At 44.6% G+C, this 21,518-nt stretch overlaps 1 protein-coding gene across 2 annotated transcripts in view; it reads right to left on the bottom strand.

Annotated features, from left to right (window-relative positions):
- The window catches only part of LOC135215555 (PHD finger protein 12-like), a 201,920-nt gene that overhangs the window by 51,870 nt on the left and 128,532 nt on the right, over nucleotides 1-21,518 (bottom strand). The window contains exon 10 of one of the 2 annotated variants that reach the window (XM_064250396.1): nucleotides 19,696-19,817. In XM_064250396.1, the coding sequence (XP_064106466.1) occupies nucleotides 19,696-19,817 (122 nt within the window). The remainder of the gene's footprint in view (nucleotides 1-19,695; nucleotides 19,818-21,518) is intronic. The other variant, XM_064250403.1, reaches the window with a different exon arrangement.

The following is a 21,518-nucleotide window of genomic DNA, read 5'->3' as shown; positions in this document are numbered from 1 at the left end:
AGAAGGGACATCGAAGGCAACCCCAGACTTCAAGGCTTCTCGGGGTTGGTTTGATAAATTTCATAAATGGACTGGCAACCATTTGGTGGTGTGGCATGGGGAGGCTGCCAGCTTGGACACGAAAGCGGCCGAAGCCTTTGTTAAGACGTTCGACGAGATGACAATCAAGGAAGGCTACAGTTCTCACCAAGTCTTCAACTGTGATGAGACTGGCCTTTTTTCGGAAAAAAATGCCTCATCAGACGTACATCACAGAGGAAGAGAAGCTACCCTGGCATAAGCCTATGAAAGACAGGCTTACTCTTGCACTTTGTTCTAACACCAGTGGGGATTGTAAGGTTAAGCCCCTACTTGTCTATCATTCCGAGACTCCTCAAGCCTTCAAGGCCCACAAGTGCTGAAGGAGAAGCTTCCGGTGATGTGGAGGGCTAATGTGAAAGCCTGGGTAAAAAGACTTTTGTTCACCGAGTGGGTAAATCTGTGTTTCAGCCCGACACTGAAGAACTTCTTGGAAAAGAAGCACCTCCCTCTGAAATGTCTGCTGTTGTTAGACAATGCCCCTGCTCACCCTCCTGGCCTCAAGGAAGATATCCTAGAGGAGTATTCTTTCATCAAGGTTCTTTATCTTCCGCCTAACACCGCCATTCTCCTTCAGCCCATGGACCAGCAAGTGACACCAAACTTCAAGAAGCTGTATACAAAACATCTTATCAAGAGATGTTTCAACATCACCAATACCAAAAACCTCACCTTGCGTGAATTTTGGAAGGAGCCTTTCGATATCGTGATATGCATCCAACTCATCGATCAAGCTTGGCAGGAGGTTTCGAGGCGAACCTTGAATTCTTTGTGGAGGAAACTCTAGCCTGATGCCATATTCGCCCGAGACTTCAAGGGATTCAACGTGGGCGAAGCTGATGCAGATTCAGAAACAGTTGACAATCCTGAAACTGTTTCGCAACCAGATCTTGACGAGATCGTTGCACTCGGCAAGTCCATGGGGCTGGTCGTCGACAAGGACGACATCAATGACCTCGAGGAGCACCAAGAGGAGTTTACGGTGGATGACCTGAAGGAGTTGGAGGCCATGCAACATAACGTCATTCAAGAAGAGTTCTCTAACAGCGGCAGGGAGGAGGAGGACCCTATGACAACAGCAGAAATTAAGGATGTTCTAGCTGCTTTTCATAAGGTGCAAACATATGTAGAAAAGAGACACCCCGAAAAGGCTTACACAGGTCGTATGCTTGCGCAGTTCGATGATGTTTGCCCGAGTCGTTTCAGGAACATTTTAAAAGCAGGCAGAAGCAATCTTCCTTGGAAAGTTATTTTTTAAAGAGGCCTTTAGTAGTAAGCAAACAGGAAGGTCCAAGTGAGACGACAAAACAGAAAATTGGAAGTGGCGATGAAATTGAAATTTGTTATAAAAAAAAAATAATAATTTTAAGTTTTCGTCAAGCTAAGTGTTAATGTTTTCTGCCATTTGTTAATATGTTTCGTAAAGTTTAATGTTAACATTTTCAACCATTTTTTAATGCGTTTCGTAAAGTTAAGCGTTCATGTTTTCTGCCATTTGTCCTCGTCCTCTGTCGGCACTTTCGGACATCGCCTCACTCACAAGGTAAGGTTCCACATTTTACTACATATGTATGTACATGTACGTACAGTATTTCTTGTACCCTGTGCACTAACACACTTTGTTTACAGGTCAGTCACAGTTACGTTAGGTACTGAATGGTCCAAATTGTTGTATTTCAGAGTTTATTGGTCAATTTAGCTTTATTATAAAATTTACTGTGGTGTTTTTGGAGGGCTTGGAACAAATTAGGCAATTTACATGTAAAACGAAGTTCTAGATACGAAAAAATCAGGTTACAAAGGCCGCTTCGGAACGGATTAATTTCGTAACCTGGGACACTACTGTATTGTCCAAATGGACCATCACGGTCTTGTTGAACACATCTACCGCAAAAGCTTGCAGACCCCAGTGCATTGCTTTTGGTTCCTTCATGTTTATATGTCATTTTCTTTGTTGTATCACCCATAACCTGGAGACCTCCCTGTCTTCCAGGAGATCTCCCCAACTTAGGTCTGAAATGTCTGATAAAATACTAGGTAGGGACTTACAGAATGGAGTGGCTTCCCTTGTGAGAGTCTTGACCTCCACCAAAGCAGATCCTCTTTGATTTCCGGTGTCACTGGGAAAACAAATGTCTGGATATTTTTTTATGTCCCAACTGACCCTTAGATAAAATTGTAAGTTCCTCACATGCAGTCTTCCGAGTGAAATTAACTATTCAACAGACGAGAGGGTCCCCAGCAAGATCATCCAACTATTTGGAGAGCAGGACCGAAGGGAGAGGAATTTCTCCACTTTTCGAAACAAGATTCTGCCCTTTTGGGGAAGGAAAAACCCAGAAAGTTAGTTTATTCTAATCCCTAAATGTGATATCTTCTGAGAAGGAGTCAGTTGGGACTTCTGATAGTTTATCAAAAGGCACCAGTCTTGGGCTAGGAGCAGGGTCTTTTATAGGTCCTCTGTACATTTCTCCTTCAACTGGGAATGCAGGAGCCAATCGTCTGTGTAAAGCAAAATACTGATACCCACCAGATATAACCATTTTGCTATGGGAGCTAAAACTCGGGTGAATACCTGTGGCGCTGTAGGCAGGCCGAAGCAGAGGGCTCTGAACTGATGCACCCACCATTCAATAAAATGAACCTGAAAACTTTCTCAAGTCTGGGTGAACGGGGATATGAAAGTGTGTCCTGTATATACATATTGAGATCATCCAATGTCCCTGGCGAATGAACGAGAGGACGGACAGGCCCAATTCCATTTTGGTCCTGGTTTTCGGATGTACAACCTCAGGGCACTTAAGTCCAGATATGGCTACAGCCTCCTGAAGCCTTGGGGACTACAAATAGCTGATTGCAGAACCTCAGAGAGCAGGTGTCCTTGACCTCTTTGATGGATTCTTTCTCAAGCAGGATGATGCTTCTTGGGAGAGGGCTGATAACCTCTCTGAGCCTAAGGGATAGGCCATCAATATGACAGGCGTGCTAGTTATGGGAGGCTTTTGAATGAAAGAGATTGAGTATCCCTCCCTCAATACTTCTATAATCCAGGTTTCTGCTCCTTTTGCTTCCCAATGTTCCCAAAAGTGGAGGAGTTTTGCTCCTACCAGAGTATGGAGGACTAGTGTTCCCCCGTATTTGTGGGGAATGCGTACCAGACCCCATGACGAATAGCTAGAATCCGCAAATAGTTGAAACCCCTATAAAAATGCTTAAAACTTCCTATTTTGTTAGTTAAAACTCAATAAAAATCCACAAAAAATGTTTATACATGGTTTTTTTAATAATTTTATCACAAAAAGTACATTTTATGATGAATTTGATAGAAAAAAACAGGAATTTGAGTATATTTCTCGCAAATACGCAATTTCCCGCAAATAATAGGTAGATATGGTCCATAGAGAAATCCGTTAATATGACAGTCCACGAATGCCAAGAACGCTAGTACAGGGGGTCCACTGCATGTACTCACTAAGGTAAGGGGGCTTTTGCTGAGGACTTCTTAATTGCCTCAAAGCAAATTGGACACTTACGCGAGGTCTGGGAAAACCTCTATGCCTGCCTCTGCCACAAAAGGGTAAAGGTTGAAGGGGGGAGACTGTCCTAATACTAAATGGAGTCTCTCTAGGGTGTCTAGCAGATTGGGTGAGGTCCTGTGCTAATTTTTTCTGCAGGTGCAATGCAATCTGCAGCACTGTAGAGGAAAGCGGAATTTTGTGAAAGGGTCACTCCTTTCTTAGTGTAAAAGCCCCGAAGCTCTCTTTTCTTTAAAATTCCCATTGCAAAGAGGGAAGCCAACACCAGCAAACCGTTCCTTGCACCCCTGTTGAGACAAGAGATTACTCCTAGAAAATCTTAAGTGTTATCCTTCGGAACTTGAGAACAGTCCTTAATTTCTTGAGCCAGGCCCCCTGCTACCCAATCTATGAAGCTTAAACACTTCGAATACTCTGAATAGATGTTTAATCAAGTGGTCCAATTCTGACATCAAGAAAAATTTTTTTTTGGCTAAATTGAAGGCAGACCTCCGGGAGGAGTTGATCAGATCGGAGAAGGGCTTCTCAGGTTGTGTAAGATAAATATCTCCTGTGTGAGAGCCTGGATGGAGGAAAACTAGAGGAGGCTCTTCCTTGCTCTCTCTTCCCAGAGAGCTAACCTTTTACTTCAAGCAATGCTTTCTTTGCTGAAGAAGAAAGCACCATCTTTGGGAGGCTCATGAAACTTACTGATTGGTTATCCATTAAATAAGCAGAAGATGGAGCTGCAGGTGAGAAAAAATTAAGAAATGTTGCCAACAAAAACCTTAGCAACCCGTCATAAGCAGTAGGCAGAATGAATGGGTCCATTGAAGAACTGCAAGGGTTTTCTTGATTAAACCAAAAATGTTATCCAACTGACATTGAACAGACTCAAAAGAAGGGTCCCCTACTGCGGGAGCTAATTGACTCAAGGCAAACGCCAAGTATGATAAAATCGACAATGGGAGTTGGCACCGGGAGCACTATAAAAGACAGGGCTAATTGGTTCTCATGCAATACTGTGCGTTCAGACATTAATAAATTCTCAGGTGCCAACAGTAGTTCCGGCACCAATGGGCACTTTGCGGGAGTTGTTAAAGACTCTGAAAACGCTGAGTACTCTGGTTGTCTTAGGCACTTGGTTGCTCAATGGAGTCCAGGAGTTGCTGGAAGTTCAGGAGGTTAATGTTTGGGTGCTAATGGGCATTCAGGAGTCCAGGAGTTAATTGAAGTACAGGTGCTAATGGGCACTCAAGCAATCTTTGACACAGAAGAATGTTATTAGGTGCTCAACAAGGACAGGTTCTAGAGGAAGAAGAGCGCTTACGAACAGAACGTTTAACAGTTGAATACTGTCTTCCTAACTCTGGGTGGTACTGGAAGAAACATTCAGGATTGTCCCAAAAATTGCAGGATGGGTGCTGGTCTTGAGAAGGTTCCCTGAACCTTTTAACAGGCACTAAAGGAGACACTTCCTTGGCAAGTCTTTTCAAAGGCCGTGAATGTGTGGCGCCATTGGCTCCTGGGACTAGAATCCCCAGAACTAGACCAAGTAGATGAAAGACAACTCACTCCCCTCGAGACGCCTTTCAAGCGGCACTCTGTTGTAACCTGGAAAGTGATAGCTGGTTCGTCTGAGGGGCTAACTACCCATGAGCAGACCCCTCCAGCCTCACTTGGGCTACTAGTTTGACTCCTCCCAGGTTTAGAGGAGAATCAGCGGGACAGGTAACCACCTCCTCCACTAACACTTCACCAACACTTTCATCACTAAACTTCTCCATAAGGACTTTCATAGGAGTTCCAAATTGCTCCACAGTATGCACTAATAAACCAATCTTTTGGTTAACTCTCAACTCAAGGCTAGCAATGGGGTCAAGATTGGGTGTAGGGGAGTCGGGGTTAGGAGAGGATGGAACAGACAGAACTGGGATTAGGTGGAATAAAAGATACAGGGTGACAGATAGAAACATTATCATCAACAGATTTAGCACTATCCTGGCTAGCTAACGTCTTTTTACTAGTAGCAGCTTTCCTCTTTTTGTCACTTTAACTTATTCAAATGACTTTTCAAAGTTTTCCACATTTTACTATCCCAAAGTTCACATTCTTTGCAAGTCAAAAACAATTTTGACCCCTATAAGTCATACACAGCGTGTTTGGGTCACAACAAGCTTTGGTTAACCCTTAACGAATGGATACACTCACATGAGTTTTGGGTGGTTGACGGACTTACTCATGGTGAGTAACAATAATACACGCCATCGATTTGGGGGAATTCGGGCAGGAAAGGGGTGCCATTATTTCTATAGCCCATAAAATTACCAATGGCAACTTTTAGATTGGTTCAGATAAAGTGGGTGCTGACAGAGTTAGCATGGTACTTAACTTCAAGGAGAGATGTACTGCCCCTCTCTCTCTCACATGATGTCATTATATATTTGCTCATAAATATAACCAGGGGTTGCTATTGGTTTTAGTTCTTATCTTTTATAAGAGTATGTCAGTTATAATTGTAATTTTGCAAATAAAAGTGCAAAGAAATATTAGAAAAGACATGTATAATCCAGAAAAAGTTACTGCATTTTAGATTTCAAAAAAATGTATATAAATATTTTACAACAAATACGTTCCGAATTTGTTACTGATTTTAGTTCTTATTTGTTTTGATATTGTGTGAGCTATAATTATAATTTTACAAAATTACATAAAATTATTTATTAGAAAAGGGATTTTGACAAAGGAAAAATCTATTTCTGGGCAGTGACCTGTGTCGCCCAGTGAAATGTTCCTATAGCACTCATTTCTAAGGTATAAATATTGCTAAATATACAAGAGAAAAAGCTACAAGGATTATACCAGGATAAACCTGGTTCGCTCACCCCTGTATAGGGTGTCGGTATAAAACTGGGGCGAGTGAAACCACTACCAGAGGTCCCCTGCCATTTAGTCTCTTCCTTTGTAAATTTCCACCGTTCCAAAGAGGAGCTGTACCAAAGCCATCTACTGCCCGCTACTGCTACAACTTGCGCCTCGATCGTCATTCCTGAAAATAGCACCCAAGCCTGGGCCTATAGGGTGAGGAAATCAGGGGTGGGTTCACTGGGCGACACAGGTCACTGCCCAGAAATAGATTTTTCCTTTGTCAAAATCCCTTTTCTGGGCCTAACCTGTGTCGCTCCATGAAATATTAACAGAGAATAGGACCCACAAGCTTGGATATAAAATCCACAAGGCTACTGGAAGGGAGAAATTAGACTCTCTAAGTAATTCAACCTTCTTTTAATCAAGTTCCTTAAATCTTAAAGTAAAGTTTTAACAAATATCTTAAATGTAGGTCCTTACACTATGAAGTATATACAAATACCAAAACCAATTTACAGTAAGACCAGGGTGATTACTACACCAAATAATATAAGATATTACTACAACAAGTAATATAATATATTTTACATATATGAATAATAGATAAATATACATAGTACAAGAATAGTTCAATTGTGCAATCCAAGTAAAAATACTGAGGTGAAGGCTAAGGGCTATAAGCGAGGCAGGTAGGAGAGAAAGAGCTAAAAGAAGGGCAGATCTATTAAGACTAGATATTTCAACATGACTAGGCTGTGTCAGGGGAAACAAGGTTCCCTGCTGCCACTGCTGAATATTTAAGGGCCTCTAAGGATTTAAGGTAGTGTCGTTTAAATACTTTCGGTAATTTCCATCCCGTATACTTTCTAAGGTCATCAAAGTTCATATGGTGGAAGTAATTAATTGAGGTAGCTACAGCTCGGACATCATGTACATGGGGGACTGATTCCGGGTTAGCCTGTTTAATAAAATACAGAATTTGTTGTCTAATTGCTTTTAGTGATATTGTTCCACCATTCTCTCTAATGAATAAAGGACCTGAAGTTTTATTGGAAGTTCTGTCTAAAAATGATCTCAATGTTTTGACTGGACAAAGGGATAGATCCTGTGGAAGTGGAACAATCTTCCACGGATACCATCTGCCCTGAGGATCTTCGTTCTTGGCCAAGAATTTCTGATCTGGTAATAATAGAACTTCTCCGGATGGAAGAAAGTCAATATGATTTGGTTCTCTAGAAAGAGCCAACAATTCTGATATTCTGGCTCCTGATGCTAGGCTTACAAGGAATAAAGTCTTCCTAAGAAGGGTTGTATAAGGACACGATTCATTGTCAGTGTCTGAAGCTAGTTTAAGTACGTCATTTAGAAACCAGGAGACTGTATGAGGTCTGTCTGCTGGTCTTAATCTAGCACAAGCTCTCGGAATCGATGAAAAATACGAATCTGTTAAATTAATGTTAAAACCAAACTGGAAAAATTTTCCTTAAGGCAGATTTAGTTGTGGTAATAGTATAGCTGCTAGGCCCTTCTCAAACAGGGCCCTAAAGAAAGTAACAGCCAGATTCGTATTCATTGTCTTTACCTTTGAGTCTTTCAGGAAAGAGGCTAGTTTCTTTACCACAGAATCATACTGTCTAAGCGTAGATTCTCGTTTGTCTGATTCTAGAAACCGGGTGTAATAGGATCCACGTTGACATCTTTTTGCGCCACAAACTTCATGAAGTCCATAAAGTTAGGGCATTCTGAATCCTTGAGGAAGCGCACACAGTCCTCGTTTGTGTTAATTGTGTTAGCCTCGGGTTGGGGATCCGTTTGGGACGGAGTCCCAATTCCCCTAGTAAAGGGTACCAATTGCTCTTGGGCCAGTTGGGAGCTACCAGCACAATCCAACCTTTGAAGGATCTGAGTTTGTCCAGGACTTTCATTAGTAGATTTATTGGAGGAAATTGGTAAATCTTCCGCCAATTGTTCCAATCTACGGACATGGCGTCTGTGGCCTGGGCCATGGGGTCCAGATTGGGAGCCACATAGTCTTGTAACTTGTGGTTGGATTCTGTGGCAAACAAGTCCACCTGAAGACCCGGGCACTGCTGACTGATCCATTTGAATGACATGTCGTCTAAGGACCATTCTGACTCTAGCGGAGTTGTCCTTGACAGTGCATCTGCCACTACGTTCCTTACTCCTGCCAGGTGAGTTGCTGACAGATGCCATTGGTTCTTTGCTGCCAACGAAAAGATTGCTATCATGACATGGTTTATGTGGCTTGATTTGGAACCTCCTCTGTTTATGCAGTGGACTATTACTGCACTGTCTAATACTAACCTGATATGGATCCTCCTCGCCGGAGAGAGTTTCCTTAGGGTTAGAAATACTGCCATGGCTTCTAAAACATTGATATGAAGCTGGCGGAGTGTTAGTGACCAAGTGCCTTGAACCTTTTCGTATTGGGAGTATCCTCCCCAACCACTTAGTGAGGCGTCCGTGTGGACCACTAAATTTGGTGGAGGGAACTGTAATGGTATTGATTATGCCAGGTTCTTGACTTCTGTCCATGGACGGAGTCTCTTTCATAGTATTGGAGGGATGCGGGAAATTTTGTCTCGTAATTTCCTGTTCGCTCTGGTCCGCCAAACCCGGTTTATATCCTTCAGTTTGGCTCTTAGTAGAACATCTGTTACTGAGGCGAATTGGAGCGAACCTAAGATTCTTTCTTGGTTCCTCCGGGACGTTTGTTGGCTTTTGAGGAAGTGCCTCATAGCGTTTGCTATTTCCCTTCGTTTCACCGGCGGGATCGAAAGTTTGTGTGAATTGAGATCCCATTGTATTCCCAACCACTGAAACCGTGATGCCGCAGTGAGTCGGGATTTCTGTGGCTTATCTGGAATCCTAGGTATTCCAGAAATTTTAGTACTTTTCGGGTTGCTCTGAGGCATTCTTTGTCATTTGTGGCCCAGATGAGCCAGTCGTCTAGGTAGGCTACTAGCATTATCCCTTGAGCTCTCAGTTCTTGTACTACTGTTTCCGCTAACTTTGTAAATATTCTGGGCGCTATGTTCAGCCCGAATGGCATTACTTTGAAGGCGTAAGCCTGTTTGCCTAATCTGAAGCCTAGGAAGGGGCGGAAGTGCCTTGCTACCAGAACATGATAGTAGGGGGGAAGTAAGGTCCGTACCTGCGAAACGGTTAGCATAAGGAACTTGTCGCATTGAATGTATGAGTTCAGATGAGACAAGTCTAATATTATTCTTGGCTTGTTTGAGTCTGTCTTTGGAACGCTGAACAAGCGTCCTTGAAATTTTAAGTACGTACTTGCTCTTTGTAACAACCCTCTTTTGAAGAAGGACTTGGGTATAATTTATTAGGTCCGCTGTAGGATGTTGATAAAAATTGGTTGATGGAGGAGGCCCTTTCTTCCAACTCCATCCCAGTCCTTTTGATATTATGCTGTGTGCCCAATTGCTGAATTTCCAGCAGTTCTTGAATAGGCACAGCCTCCCTCCTACCTGAGGAGTCTCACTGGTTCACTGAGGGTCGGCTACCCCGGCTTCCTCTGAAGCCTCTTCCTCTGCCGGATGCTCTTCCGCCAGCTCTGCGGAAAGCTCCTCTGGCTCGGCTACCTCTTGCGAACCTGTTATACCCATGAAACACCCCCTGGTTCTCATAGGAGGCATTAAAGGCCAGGGAAGGGGTAAAATTGGCCAAGCTTTGAGGCTGCTGAGAGGGTTGGCTCTGCAGCAGCATGAACTGTTGTTGAGGCTGAGCCTTTGAAGTGGACGGTTGGTTCAGCTGGCCTACTGGAACCGCCTGGACCATTGTCTGAGGTTGGGTAGTCTGGAAAGGCTGGAACCTCCTTGCTCTCTTCTTTCCCCTGGCCTGGGCTCCAGAAGATTCAAATCTTCTCTTGGGGATCAGGCCCCATCGAACTCGCAAGCTCTGGTTAACCCTGGCTGCTTCCCCCAAGACTCCGTTCGCTACCGTCTCAGGGAACAGGTTCGCACCCCAGATCGAAGCCTTGATGAGTCTGTTTGGCTCATGGCGAATAGAAGCATCAGCCAAGACGTGCTTTCTGCAGTTCCTCCTGGCTACAGCGAAGTCATATACGTCACACTGTAAGGTGTGAAGTAATGACTTCGTCAGGATCTTGAACAAAGATTCGTCCATGTAAACCAGGGTCGTCATTTCCGCTATAGTGGCGGAATTGATAGACCTACACAAGCGACATCTGGCTTCGTATTCTGCCTTTACCAGTGCTTCTGGGAGTCTAGGCAAGCGCTCGCTAAAGAGTGTCGTCGCACAATCCTGGCTCAACTTCCCTACTGAGAATGTTGCCGGGGCATCCAAACAACACTATGTTCCTCCCGGGAGAAGCACGGATGGTAAATCCGTCTCTCTGATCTGAGGCATGGGTTTGTCCTCTGCTGCTGCCTGGAGTGTCAGCTCTACAACCTTAGAGGTACACGGAATGAGAGTGTCATCAGGGACCACAAACATGGTGAAGGGACTCTTGTGGCGAGTCAGCTTAGTATTTGTACACTCCCATTCAGTTAAGGTTCGAACCCAGGTTGATTGAGCCTGGTCTCTGGGGAAGATGACCGTCCCTTTGGTACTTTGTCCTCTCGGATCAATGCCTCCTCCGTAAGGCGTTCATATCCTGAAAAGGGGAATTGGAGACCCGGCGGGTAGAACTCAAAGTCTTCCACTGGCCGGGTTCCACACCCCTCAATTGTCAGCATGCCCTTTGAGAAGGGGGCATGAGCGGCTAGCCTCCAAGGATGGTTGTTCTTGAAGGGTGGCAGTTTCGAGGCGTTCGGTACTGCCAGAGGTTGCTGTGGATGTCCGGACTGGAGGACTCCCTGCATCAGTGTCTCTTGGTTCTCCAGTCTTTGTGCCAAAGACTGGATCGATTGGCCTGATGTCTCCAGACTCGAGACCAGCTGGGCTGAGATCTCCTGGAACTTGGATTGAACCAAGTTCCCCATCTCTAGCATCAGCATGCTGGAAAATGCTGCCGGGGTAAAACCCCGAGTCCTGGGATCTGGGTTTAGCCAATTTTGTCCTCGATCCCTGCCTAGGTGTGGCAGCTTTTGCCGCGTCCGCCATCAGTTTAGGGGCTGATGACGAACTGGAACAGCTTTCCCTAAGGGACTTCGGTTTGGAAGGCTTAGGGAGGGACTTAGCAATAGACCTATGGGAGTCTATCTTAGCTTTAACTTTAGGGATTACTGACCCCGACTTGCACCCAGAAGTCGTAGGCCTCTTGGTAAATCCCTGAAAAGAAGAAAAGGAATGAGATGGGCTAAAGGACAGCGCTTTAGCCCGTGTACCAACTGCCTCACTTACTCCCTTACCTTCATCCTGGATGTCGATTATCATGGGCTCGAGGTCCAGATTGATCGCCGCAACCCCTACGACTACTTCATCGCCCAAACCCTCCAGGTCTTCCGCCAGATCCGCCGATACGGCTGCTGACATCTTTGCATTAGGGTAGATGAGGGAGCACAACTCTTCAGAAAGCATGTAGGGCTTTTTGCCCTTGGCGTTGCGGCCAAATCCTCCTACCCAGATCTTGAGGGTGGCGAGAGCTGAGTCCTTGACGGCCTGCGGGTTCTGGAAGAGATATTTACTTTTAAATTCTAACCATAAGTTAATTTATGACTATTTCAAAATTGTCTCCAGAATTTTCCAATATCTCATTCAATGAGCTGGTACCTACCGTGTCGGTAGTGAGCTCTAGCACCAAGTTGTAGCAGATCTCACACCCATCTGGATGCCAAACCACCAAATCGTCAACTTGGACCGCACAGCCTGCATGAGTGCAGCACACTTCAAGTCCACACGGCTGCTGCAAGATTGCAGTACACGCTGTCTCTTGACAGCGCACCATCTGTAGGTTAAAAAATGATACATGAGTATCACTATATGGACCCGCCAGAGATGTATCCAGCGGAGCATGCACTAAAATAAAAATTGATACCAAAATATCGCTACATGTAGACCTGCCGGAGATGACTCCAGCGGAGCATGCCTTACTACATTAAAATCGCTGTAACAATCCCGGCGGCATGCAAAATATAAAAGACAATAATTTTTATCCTCTCCCGTCAGCTTTCCGGCCCCGTTTTGCGTTCTCCTCATCGATTTTAATCTATAATTTTAGGCTTGGTACCAACAGAACAGGGAAAAGGTTAACCCTGGCCTGAATCCACCGGCACCGGAGAGGCTTTCTTAGTTACACTAGGATCGCCTCTCTTAGCTCATGTCTGTTGTCACTGGAGTGGGACACAGAGGTACAACGGTAAAACGGGGGAGAAACTAGGGAAGAGGAAACACAGTGCTTTGGTCCAAGGGTACTCGCTGGGGTAGAAATGCCCGGCGTAGTAAACCAACCAAAAGCATATAATAACTTGAAATTAAATAAATTAAATAAATTATTGTGCCAGAGCACTGCATCTACACCACTTCCGGGCCCCGTTCCCATTCCATACTATCTTCCTCTATCCCCGGGTCCGGTTGAGGGATCGAATCAGGGAAAATAGGTAAAACCTAGGCCTGATTCTGATCATATAAGGTATCGTGCTTGTTATATGCATACTGAACGAGTTCTAGCCGGATCCCGGACCCGCCGGGGTGGGAGGATAGAAGGTGGATGAAGGACTGGGGATAGGAAAGGCGAGACTGAGGGAGTACGTGGTGTATACCGTCCTGACGAGCCGGGTGGTCAACCAGGGCTTGCCTGGGTGGGCACCCTCGTACCCCCCTTACTACATAAGGTGAGGAGTACCACTCCTCCGACTGAACCCCCCACCTTCCCCCGCGAGAGGGGAAGGGGCTCGGATGGCTACCTGAGGTAGCGCCAGTGAGCTGAGCACCCACCATGTGGGATGGGGGAGGGAGGCCGTCTCGAGGAGTGGCTCACTCGTGATCAGTTGTTCACTACAACCGGCCAGGTGGAACACCTCCCGGTAAGACGTGGATCCAACTGATCACAGGGACAGCCGGCCTATAGGCCGACTGTCCACTAAGTACAATACAATGATACGATATGTCATATGATAAAAAACACAATATAACAGCCCTGGCGTGAGAGGGGATAAAGGGATGAGGGGAAGGAGGGCGATAGGTGCGTATACTGTTCTAATGAGCGGCTAGCCTAACCTTCGCATAATCGGAACGATCTGGTCAGGTCAGCCAGGGAGGATCTGAGCAGCTAGCCTAACCTTCCAAAAACGTAATTTTAATCACGATCCGGACCGGTAGGCCAGGGTGGCTCAAGGACAGAACGAAGGCCTAAAGAGGCCATACACCCCACTACAATGAAATCCCGGCCTGGTCCCGGAAAGGAGGAATCCTCCTCCTAGACGACCAAGGGAAGGGAGAAGGCTACGTTCCTCATCCAACGTATAAGGTCTGAGTAGGTAGGCTATTATAACTCTCACGCCAAGATACATATCATAAAACGTCAGAATCTATAATAAATTCGTAAGTTTTGGAGTAACTAAAATCAATATCCAGGCGACTACAATTAGTATGGATGACCAATTGAAAGTCGTCACGAATAAAAGTCACGGGTAGCGATGCATGAAATGGCTGACTCGGGAGCGGCGCATGCGGGCTCCCGTTATATAAACAAAGCCTAACACATATTTATGATTAACATCGCTACCTTAATGATAACATATTGATTATTGCAGTACTTAACTTAGTTCCAGAAGATTCCTGACGCTTAGACATCTTAATTAAATCCAAAATAAGGGCTTCAACGAAAACGTGTGTTAAACACAGTAGTGCTATAAAAGGAATGACAATCGAGGCGCTAGTTGTAGCAGTAGCGGGCAGTAGATGGCTTTGGTACGGCTCCTCTTTGGAACGGGTGAAATTGACAAAGGAAGAGACTAAATGGAAGGGGACCTCTGGTAGTGGTTTCACTCTCCCCAGTTTTATACCGACACCCTATACAGGGGGTGAGCGAACCAGGTTTATCCTGGTATAATCCATGTAGCTTTTTCTCTTGCATATTTAGCAATATTTATACCTTAGAAATGAGTGCTATAGGAACATTTCACGGAGCGACACAGGTTAGGCCCAGAAAAAACATGTATAACTTGTCCCGTAAATGAGGTGCCCCAAGGGGTTGTAAATAGTCATTTTCAATTTCTCATGGAAGGAAGGGAAATTCTTTTGAATTTGTTTCTTACACCATGTGTATTTACATATCTTCCTTTTTCCATAAATGTGTTTTTCTTAAATTGGGCGACATCAAAGTTTCCCCGGCCTGGGTTAGTGCATGTTGATTTTTTTACCACAGCTCCTAAGGGTTAATTTAGTATTGCAGCCTTTGCTGCAACACCTACTACTATGAGAAACAGAATCGGACATTGCTGCCAAGTCAAAAGGTCAACAAAGCCTAAAAGCCTAATACGTCTGAATTTCAGTTATAAACAATTGCAACCGGTAATTTCAGTCAGTAAATAACTTGATAATATCTAAATGTGCCGAAAAGGCTACCAAAAAGAGAATATTTCACCAATTGTATGCAAATACAACCAACTGAGAAGTTTTGTAAAAATACTTTCCAAGTAATTACTTGGCTAACAATTAGCCTTGCACGGCATCCTAAAATAAAAAAATCTTGCAAGCGACTATTGCAATGTGTGGGTGACACGTCCCACCCAACATAGCGCGAACTTGTGAGCGACATTAACCGATAGCATCATTCTAATTTATGCCACTAAGTCCATGCAAATCAGAGGTGAGGCGGGCAGGCTCTGATTTAGTAATTACTTGCCAAGTATATTTGTAAAACTTAATTTTATTTTTTATAAAAGTAACTTACCAAGTAATTACTTAGCGGAATCCCACTTTGCAAAGGGGGTGGGAGGAATGGGCTGAACCACTTCAATGAAAAAAAGAATGTAATTATTGAACTAGAGGAAAGGCTAACACTGGTTCAGTGTTTGCCGTTTGCTTACCTGGTAAGAGAGCTACAGTGGGAGACGCTACCTCTGGTGGTGCTCATCTTAACCTGTAGTGGCGTGGCAGTGAGCTGGGAGTCACCTCTACATCGGTGGAAGTCTTGCAGCGGGGGATCTGCCTGACCACTGACAAGACTCAGTATAAAAGTTTCATGCCCTTGCCCTGGGTGTAGTACCAAAATAACAAGACCAAAGAATCAACCTATCACCTTACAAGTGTTACACCAACTCAACTAAGAGGCACTAACCAACCGACCGACTGGTGGGTCCTCCATGTACCAGGTACTCCCCAGGCTCCCTGTAACTCGACATCCTTGAAACAAGGAAAAGATAGGAGAGAGTTTGTGTCCCTCCAATGCTTCTTCACCCAACAATGCCAGCCACTGCCAATGGGCCAAGTGTATTGTAATTTTCATACTGTTTCTACGTCTTTCAAATAATGTAACACAAATATTGACTAACACCTCCAAAAGGCTGATTGCAGTATTGCAGCGAGAGACAAGTTGTTTTTAAAGAAGAGAGGGGTGGCCACAGCTCTGACCTCATGTGCTCTCACTTTCAGCAATGAAGTGATTCCTCCTGTATCCGGGAATGAGCTTTGGAAATTAGGTCTCTGATAAAGAACGAGAGACTGTTCCTGGAGAGCTGACGGGAGGGGTTCTTGATCGAACACATAAGGTTACTTGGGGATCCCCTGATCTTCTCTGTTTTCTCCAGGTAACACCTCACTGCTCTGACCAGGCAGAGAGCTCTCAATCTTCTTGGTGAGAGCGTCCACTGTCCAGTCAAGGAAGCTGAATACCTTAAACACCTTGTAGAGGCTCTTGATGAGGTGATCTATCTCTGCCGATGAAAAGAAAACCTTGGCAGAGGCAAAGGCCGCACGGTGTGAAGAGTCGATGAGACTAGAGAAATCCCCTTGGTAGGAGGCAGTGACCCCTAGGGAGGGGTTTTCTCCAGTGTTGTAAGGCCTATGGAACCTCTTGATAAGGTGGGAGGGAGGATGTGCAAATATCGCCTTTCCTTGTTCCCTCTTCATCGACAGCCACTCCTTGACCACCTTCAACGCTTTAATGGAGAAAGTGGACAATGAACGAAGAGGCCGGCGATGCAGGAGGAGAAGTGCAGAATCCAGGGTAACTCTCCACGAGGAGCGAAGTAAGGCCTTGTATGCAGTCAGTTGGGCTGAATCTTGACCCCCTCTTCCTCATCCTTCGAAGAAATTGGTGAAAGATCGTTCACTGTCTTCAGGGAATTGTCCCACTGGAGAAGCATTCTTAACATAACTCAGAATTTCCTCCAACTGTCTTTTCAAAGGAGCAAGAGAGGAATCCTCTGATTCTGTAGCTGAGGTCTGTTGTCACTGATGTCCTGAAGTGGAAGAATCCTAAGGGGCAAGTGCGGAAGCAGACATCGTGGGAGCGGGAGCAGGCAGTGTGGAAGAGAGAGTAGGCAAAGCAGGAGCGAATACTGGTGGCGTGGCAGTCAGTAGTGGGCGCACAGTAGAAGGAGAGGGGAGCGCGCCCGGGACTGGGCTCTTGGGAGTGGGAGCGTGTCCATCCGTACATTCTGGTGACGAGTGCTTAACAAGGAACTTCTGATGTTTCGAATCACTGGGAGACAGCAGTACAGGAGAGTCCCATGGGCGAGTAGGTAACTGCACAGGAGCGAACACTGAAGGGTCAACCCCGAAGCTACAAGACAGAAGGGTGTTGTAAGTCCTTATGCTGCTTGATTGGCACTGGGGACTTGGGAGCTGCATCCCACACATGCCTCTTCAAAGGCCTAGAGGCATTACTGTAGCATCTACAATGCCCGAGATCAAGCTCCGAGTCGGAACTTGATGAAAAGCGGCACATATCCACAGACATGCCTTTCCAATGGCAGTCAGTCATGTCCTGGGACTTAACAACAGGACCGACAAAGGGGGCGGCAGCCCTTGGGCAAACCTCATCAGCCTCCCTTGGACTACCAGTATGTCTTCTCCCAGTAGCAGGGGAGTGGGCCAGTGACCTTCGTCTAGGAGAGCCGACAGGACAGGCAACCACCACCTCTTCATTGACACTTCACTTTGCACTTTGTCACCACTCACTTTCTCCACTTTATGCATGAGGCCCCTAAGGGGCGCTCCCAACTACATGACGGAACTTAGAACTAGATTAAAATTGGCATCAAACTTATTATTAATCCTCGACTCGAGACTGGCAATGGCATCAGGTTTAAGAGCATGTGAGCTGAGCACGAGTAGGAGGAGGGAGGGAAGGAGAGCCGAGGACAGAAGGATTATTCCCAGGAGTAGAAGGAAGAGACAGAACTGAGTCTGTCTTAGGCCTAGGGGAAGAGTACCTACTCACAGAAGCCCTACTTTCAGCTCTAGTGGCCCCTAATTTTCTCCAACCTTTTAAGGTGGGACTCTAACAAGTTCCACCTACTCTCATCCCACTCCTTACACTCATCACATGTATGTTCTCTTGTACATACCTGACCTCTGCTCTTGGTGCACCTTGTGTGAGCATCATATCATAACTTGGTCAGTCTAGTCTTGCAGCCTTCGCTGCAATACCGAAGACTGGAAGTACTAGAATTAGACATACTGATAAACTAAGAGAACAAAACTAATGATGGTAAAGCCAACCAAAATAATACAGCACAAGATGAAAATCAGCTAAAGCAAGTACATCACTGACTTTAGGCAACTAGAAAGCGGCAAACATGAACATAGGAAGAGTAAGATGACGTCTTGGTGGCTGTGTGGCATAAAGAAGAATGACGCTACTGGCCAATGTCGCTCATGTTCTTGCTGTGGTGGGCAGGACCTGTCACCCACACATTGCAACAGTCACTTGCGTGCAAATCTTTTTTTATTTTAGGATGCCATGCGAGGCTAATCGTTAGCAAAGTAATTACTTGTTAAGTTACTTTTATAAAAATCACTGCTGCTAACAACTGTTGTACAGCCATCAGCCAGCAGAATTGAACTGAACCTGGCTCCTTTCTTTTGCCAAAAGTGGGAAGGGTTAGTTGCCTAGCCAAAACAAAAGTGGCATTACCATAAATTTCAAAATTCTAGCTGCTGTCGAGTGAAACTAATAGCTATGTGATTAAATGGTAAGTTGCTTATCTAAAAGTAAATACTAATATAGAGGGCAGCATGAAAAGAGCAAAACAGTTAATCAAAAGGAATAATTTGTTAAATGTGCAAAAAAAGATATTCCCTGAAAGCCTTAGGTTAATTTAGAAAGCATAAGTAATGACACCATTCTTCTCTTAAAGAAGCACAACCGGAAGCAGTAACACTGAAAATCTTGTCATAGTTTATAGTTCAGTATTATAAAAAATTGTGTAATGAAAGTGAAGCTAAAACACACAAATACTGGAAACACTTGGCACATTTTCGAATATCGATGCAACAATCTCCAATCGTCTAACAAAGGGAAAGATACTCTATAAAAGATGATTTAATAAACACTAATGAAAGCCAAAACGAAATATCTTGTTATCATGTGAATGCAATAGTAACATGAGAAGCTACAGACAGAAGACAAAAAGATCATAAAGAAAAAGCTCACCAAACCATTAAGATGCAATAATGAAAGGAAAAAGGTTGCATTCTCAAAATGTTCAAGTTTTCAATTATTCACAGACAGGTAGCCCTTTTAATGCCAGCCATCTAAAAGATGATACCATCTACTGAACAGTACTAGCTTAAATGTGGAATTTAGTCTTTTTGCCACATACTAAGAGCACCAAAGTGAAAAGGTTTAAGTACATTTTTAAAAAGAAAAAATAAGCACTGGAAGAATTATCTGAAGTAAAGTGAACAACTTTAGAATGCGAACTAGGCTGCTGTTAAAAGCACTCCACTTTCATAACAAATAAGGTGATTGGTTGGGACACACATAAGGATCCAGATGGTGTATGCATGGTGATACTCTTCTGTCTTGACAAGAAAACTTTGAAACATGGAAATATTAGGGACATGAATATAATATACATATGATTAATGAGGTAGTGATGACACAAATTTTAAAAAATGATGAGAGAGAGAGAGAGAGAGAGAGAGAGAGAGAGAGAGAGAGAGAGAGAGAGAGAGAGAGAGAGAGAGAGAGAGAGAGGGGGGCATTTAGTGCCACATAAAGACCGTTAAATCTTGCATAGTTGTACTGCATATTAATCACGACCTTAGTACTGCCTTTAAGCTACAGGCTATGAGGACAGCATAGAAATTATTAATTCCATAAAAAACTCAATGTTCTCACCTTGCTTACCAGTGATAGAATCCCTCAATGATGATGCCAGGGAGGTTAAGGTTTCGGATAATATTTCTGAGGCGGACAACTTTCTTTGTCTTGGTGTTTTAATTCCCGTATTATTAAGGTTTCTGTCAATACAAAACAAAATTACAGTATAAGAATAAGGTTTCTGTCAATACAAAGCATATTCAAGGTCCCTGATATATATTCTTCATATTCAAGAACCCTTAAAGCTTTCCTTGAAGCTTTACAAATGACATACAATTAAATTCTTTAAAAATAACAAAATTAAATTCAAGTTAACTCTTACTTCATTCTATAATAATATTGCAGAAAATTGAGCTGCTTCAAAGAACTTTAGTAATTTATGACATACTGTCTAGTGTAACCACTGTGATGTATTTTATTAAATACCAAACTTTCAAAAATGACAATTTGTCGAAAATTGCATTTTTCCTAACTATACAAACCTGAGGTCCTTTAACAATAGGAAGTAGCTAGCGGCAGCTGGAACGGTCGTAAGCTTCGAACAAGGGGAGAACGGTAGTTAACTGCTTGTCCGATCGTCGCGCGCCGCGCGACTGGGAGGTAAACAAATCACTTTTGCTTTTGGCCCATGCAAAATACGCAGAGTGAGGGTGGCATGAGGAGGGACTTTATGTTAAAGGACCTCAGGTTTGTATAGTTAGGAAAAATGCAATTTTCGACAAATTGTCATTTGTTCCGATACGTAATACAAACCTCGGTCCTTTAACAATAGGAAGACTCACTTTTTGGTGGGTGGAATCTGAGTCTTTTTGATGAACAGACTGGTGTTCGTCCATCCCTGGAATGCCTCCCTGGTCGTAAGAGCGAGGGAGGGATCCAAGCCTCTGTCCGATTGATCGGGGTGTGCACCGGCGCAGGATCAATGGTCAGACCTCTGGGCCGAGATACTAAGAGAGAGGCAAGCGTATCTCTTCGTACCAGCATTGTAAGAACTTTTTCCTTACATGAGCAAATGTAAAGTAATGGGTTTGTCTCATGTTGGCCTCCACTTTCTCCCCCCTTGTTGGAGAAAGTGGTGGATATTTACTCCTATCTCTAGTTAAAGAGATAGGATGGAGCTCTGTTGAATAGCTTACCTGCATCGGACCTCCTATCCAGCAAGGTAACGACCGTATCCCTCTGCCCACAGGTAGAGGTAGAAAAAGATGGTGAAGAGAAGCCAGTCACTCTCTCATTCACGCATTCATTCTCCCAGTCATACCAGGAATCGATGCTGTTCTGCCTGCTCGGGTGCTGGGTAAGCTTACACAACGTGTTGAGCAGCCACCACAGGTCCAAGAAAAAGTATCCAAGGGACTTGTGGGCAATATCCCGAAGGTAGAAGGACGTGAAGGTGGTCTGGTTGGCCCAGACACCTGCCTTCAGGACCTGCGCCACGGAGAAGTTCTTACGGAACGCTAAGGAGGTCCGATACCTCCTGACTTCGTGGGCTCTCGGACGGAGCGTACGGATGTCGTCGCTACCATCAGCTTCGTACGCTCTCCTGATCACCTCACGTAGCCAGAAAGAAAGCGTGTTCTTGGAGACTTCTTTCTTGGTGACCCCAGTGCTAACGAAGAGGCGTCGACACTCAGGCCTGAGATGTCGAGTTCTCTTCAGATAGCGCCGTAGCGCCCTCACAGGACAAAGCAGCATCTCATCCGCATCGTTATCTGTAAAGTCCAGCAGGAGGGGATCGTGAAAGACTCGAACCTGTCGTCAGGGATCGACGATTCTGAGTCTTAGCTACGAAGTTCGGGACGAAATCGAGCGTCACAGATCCCCAGCCTCTGGTATGTTTA

The sequence above is a fragment of the Macrobrachium nipponense genome, chromosome 19, assembly GCF_015104395.2.
Source record: "Macrobrachium nipponense isolate FS-2020 chromosome 19, ASM1510439v2, whole genome shotgun sequence".
NCBI lineage: Eukaryota > Metazoa > Arthropoda > Malacostraca > Decapoda > Palaemonidae > Macrobrachium > Macrobrachium nipponense.
Note: the sequence above shows the minus strand (reverse complement) of the source record. Positions and strands in the feature narration are given on the sequence as shown.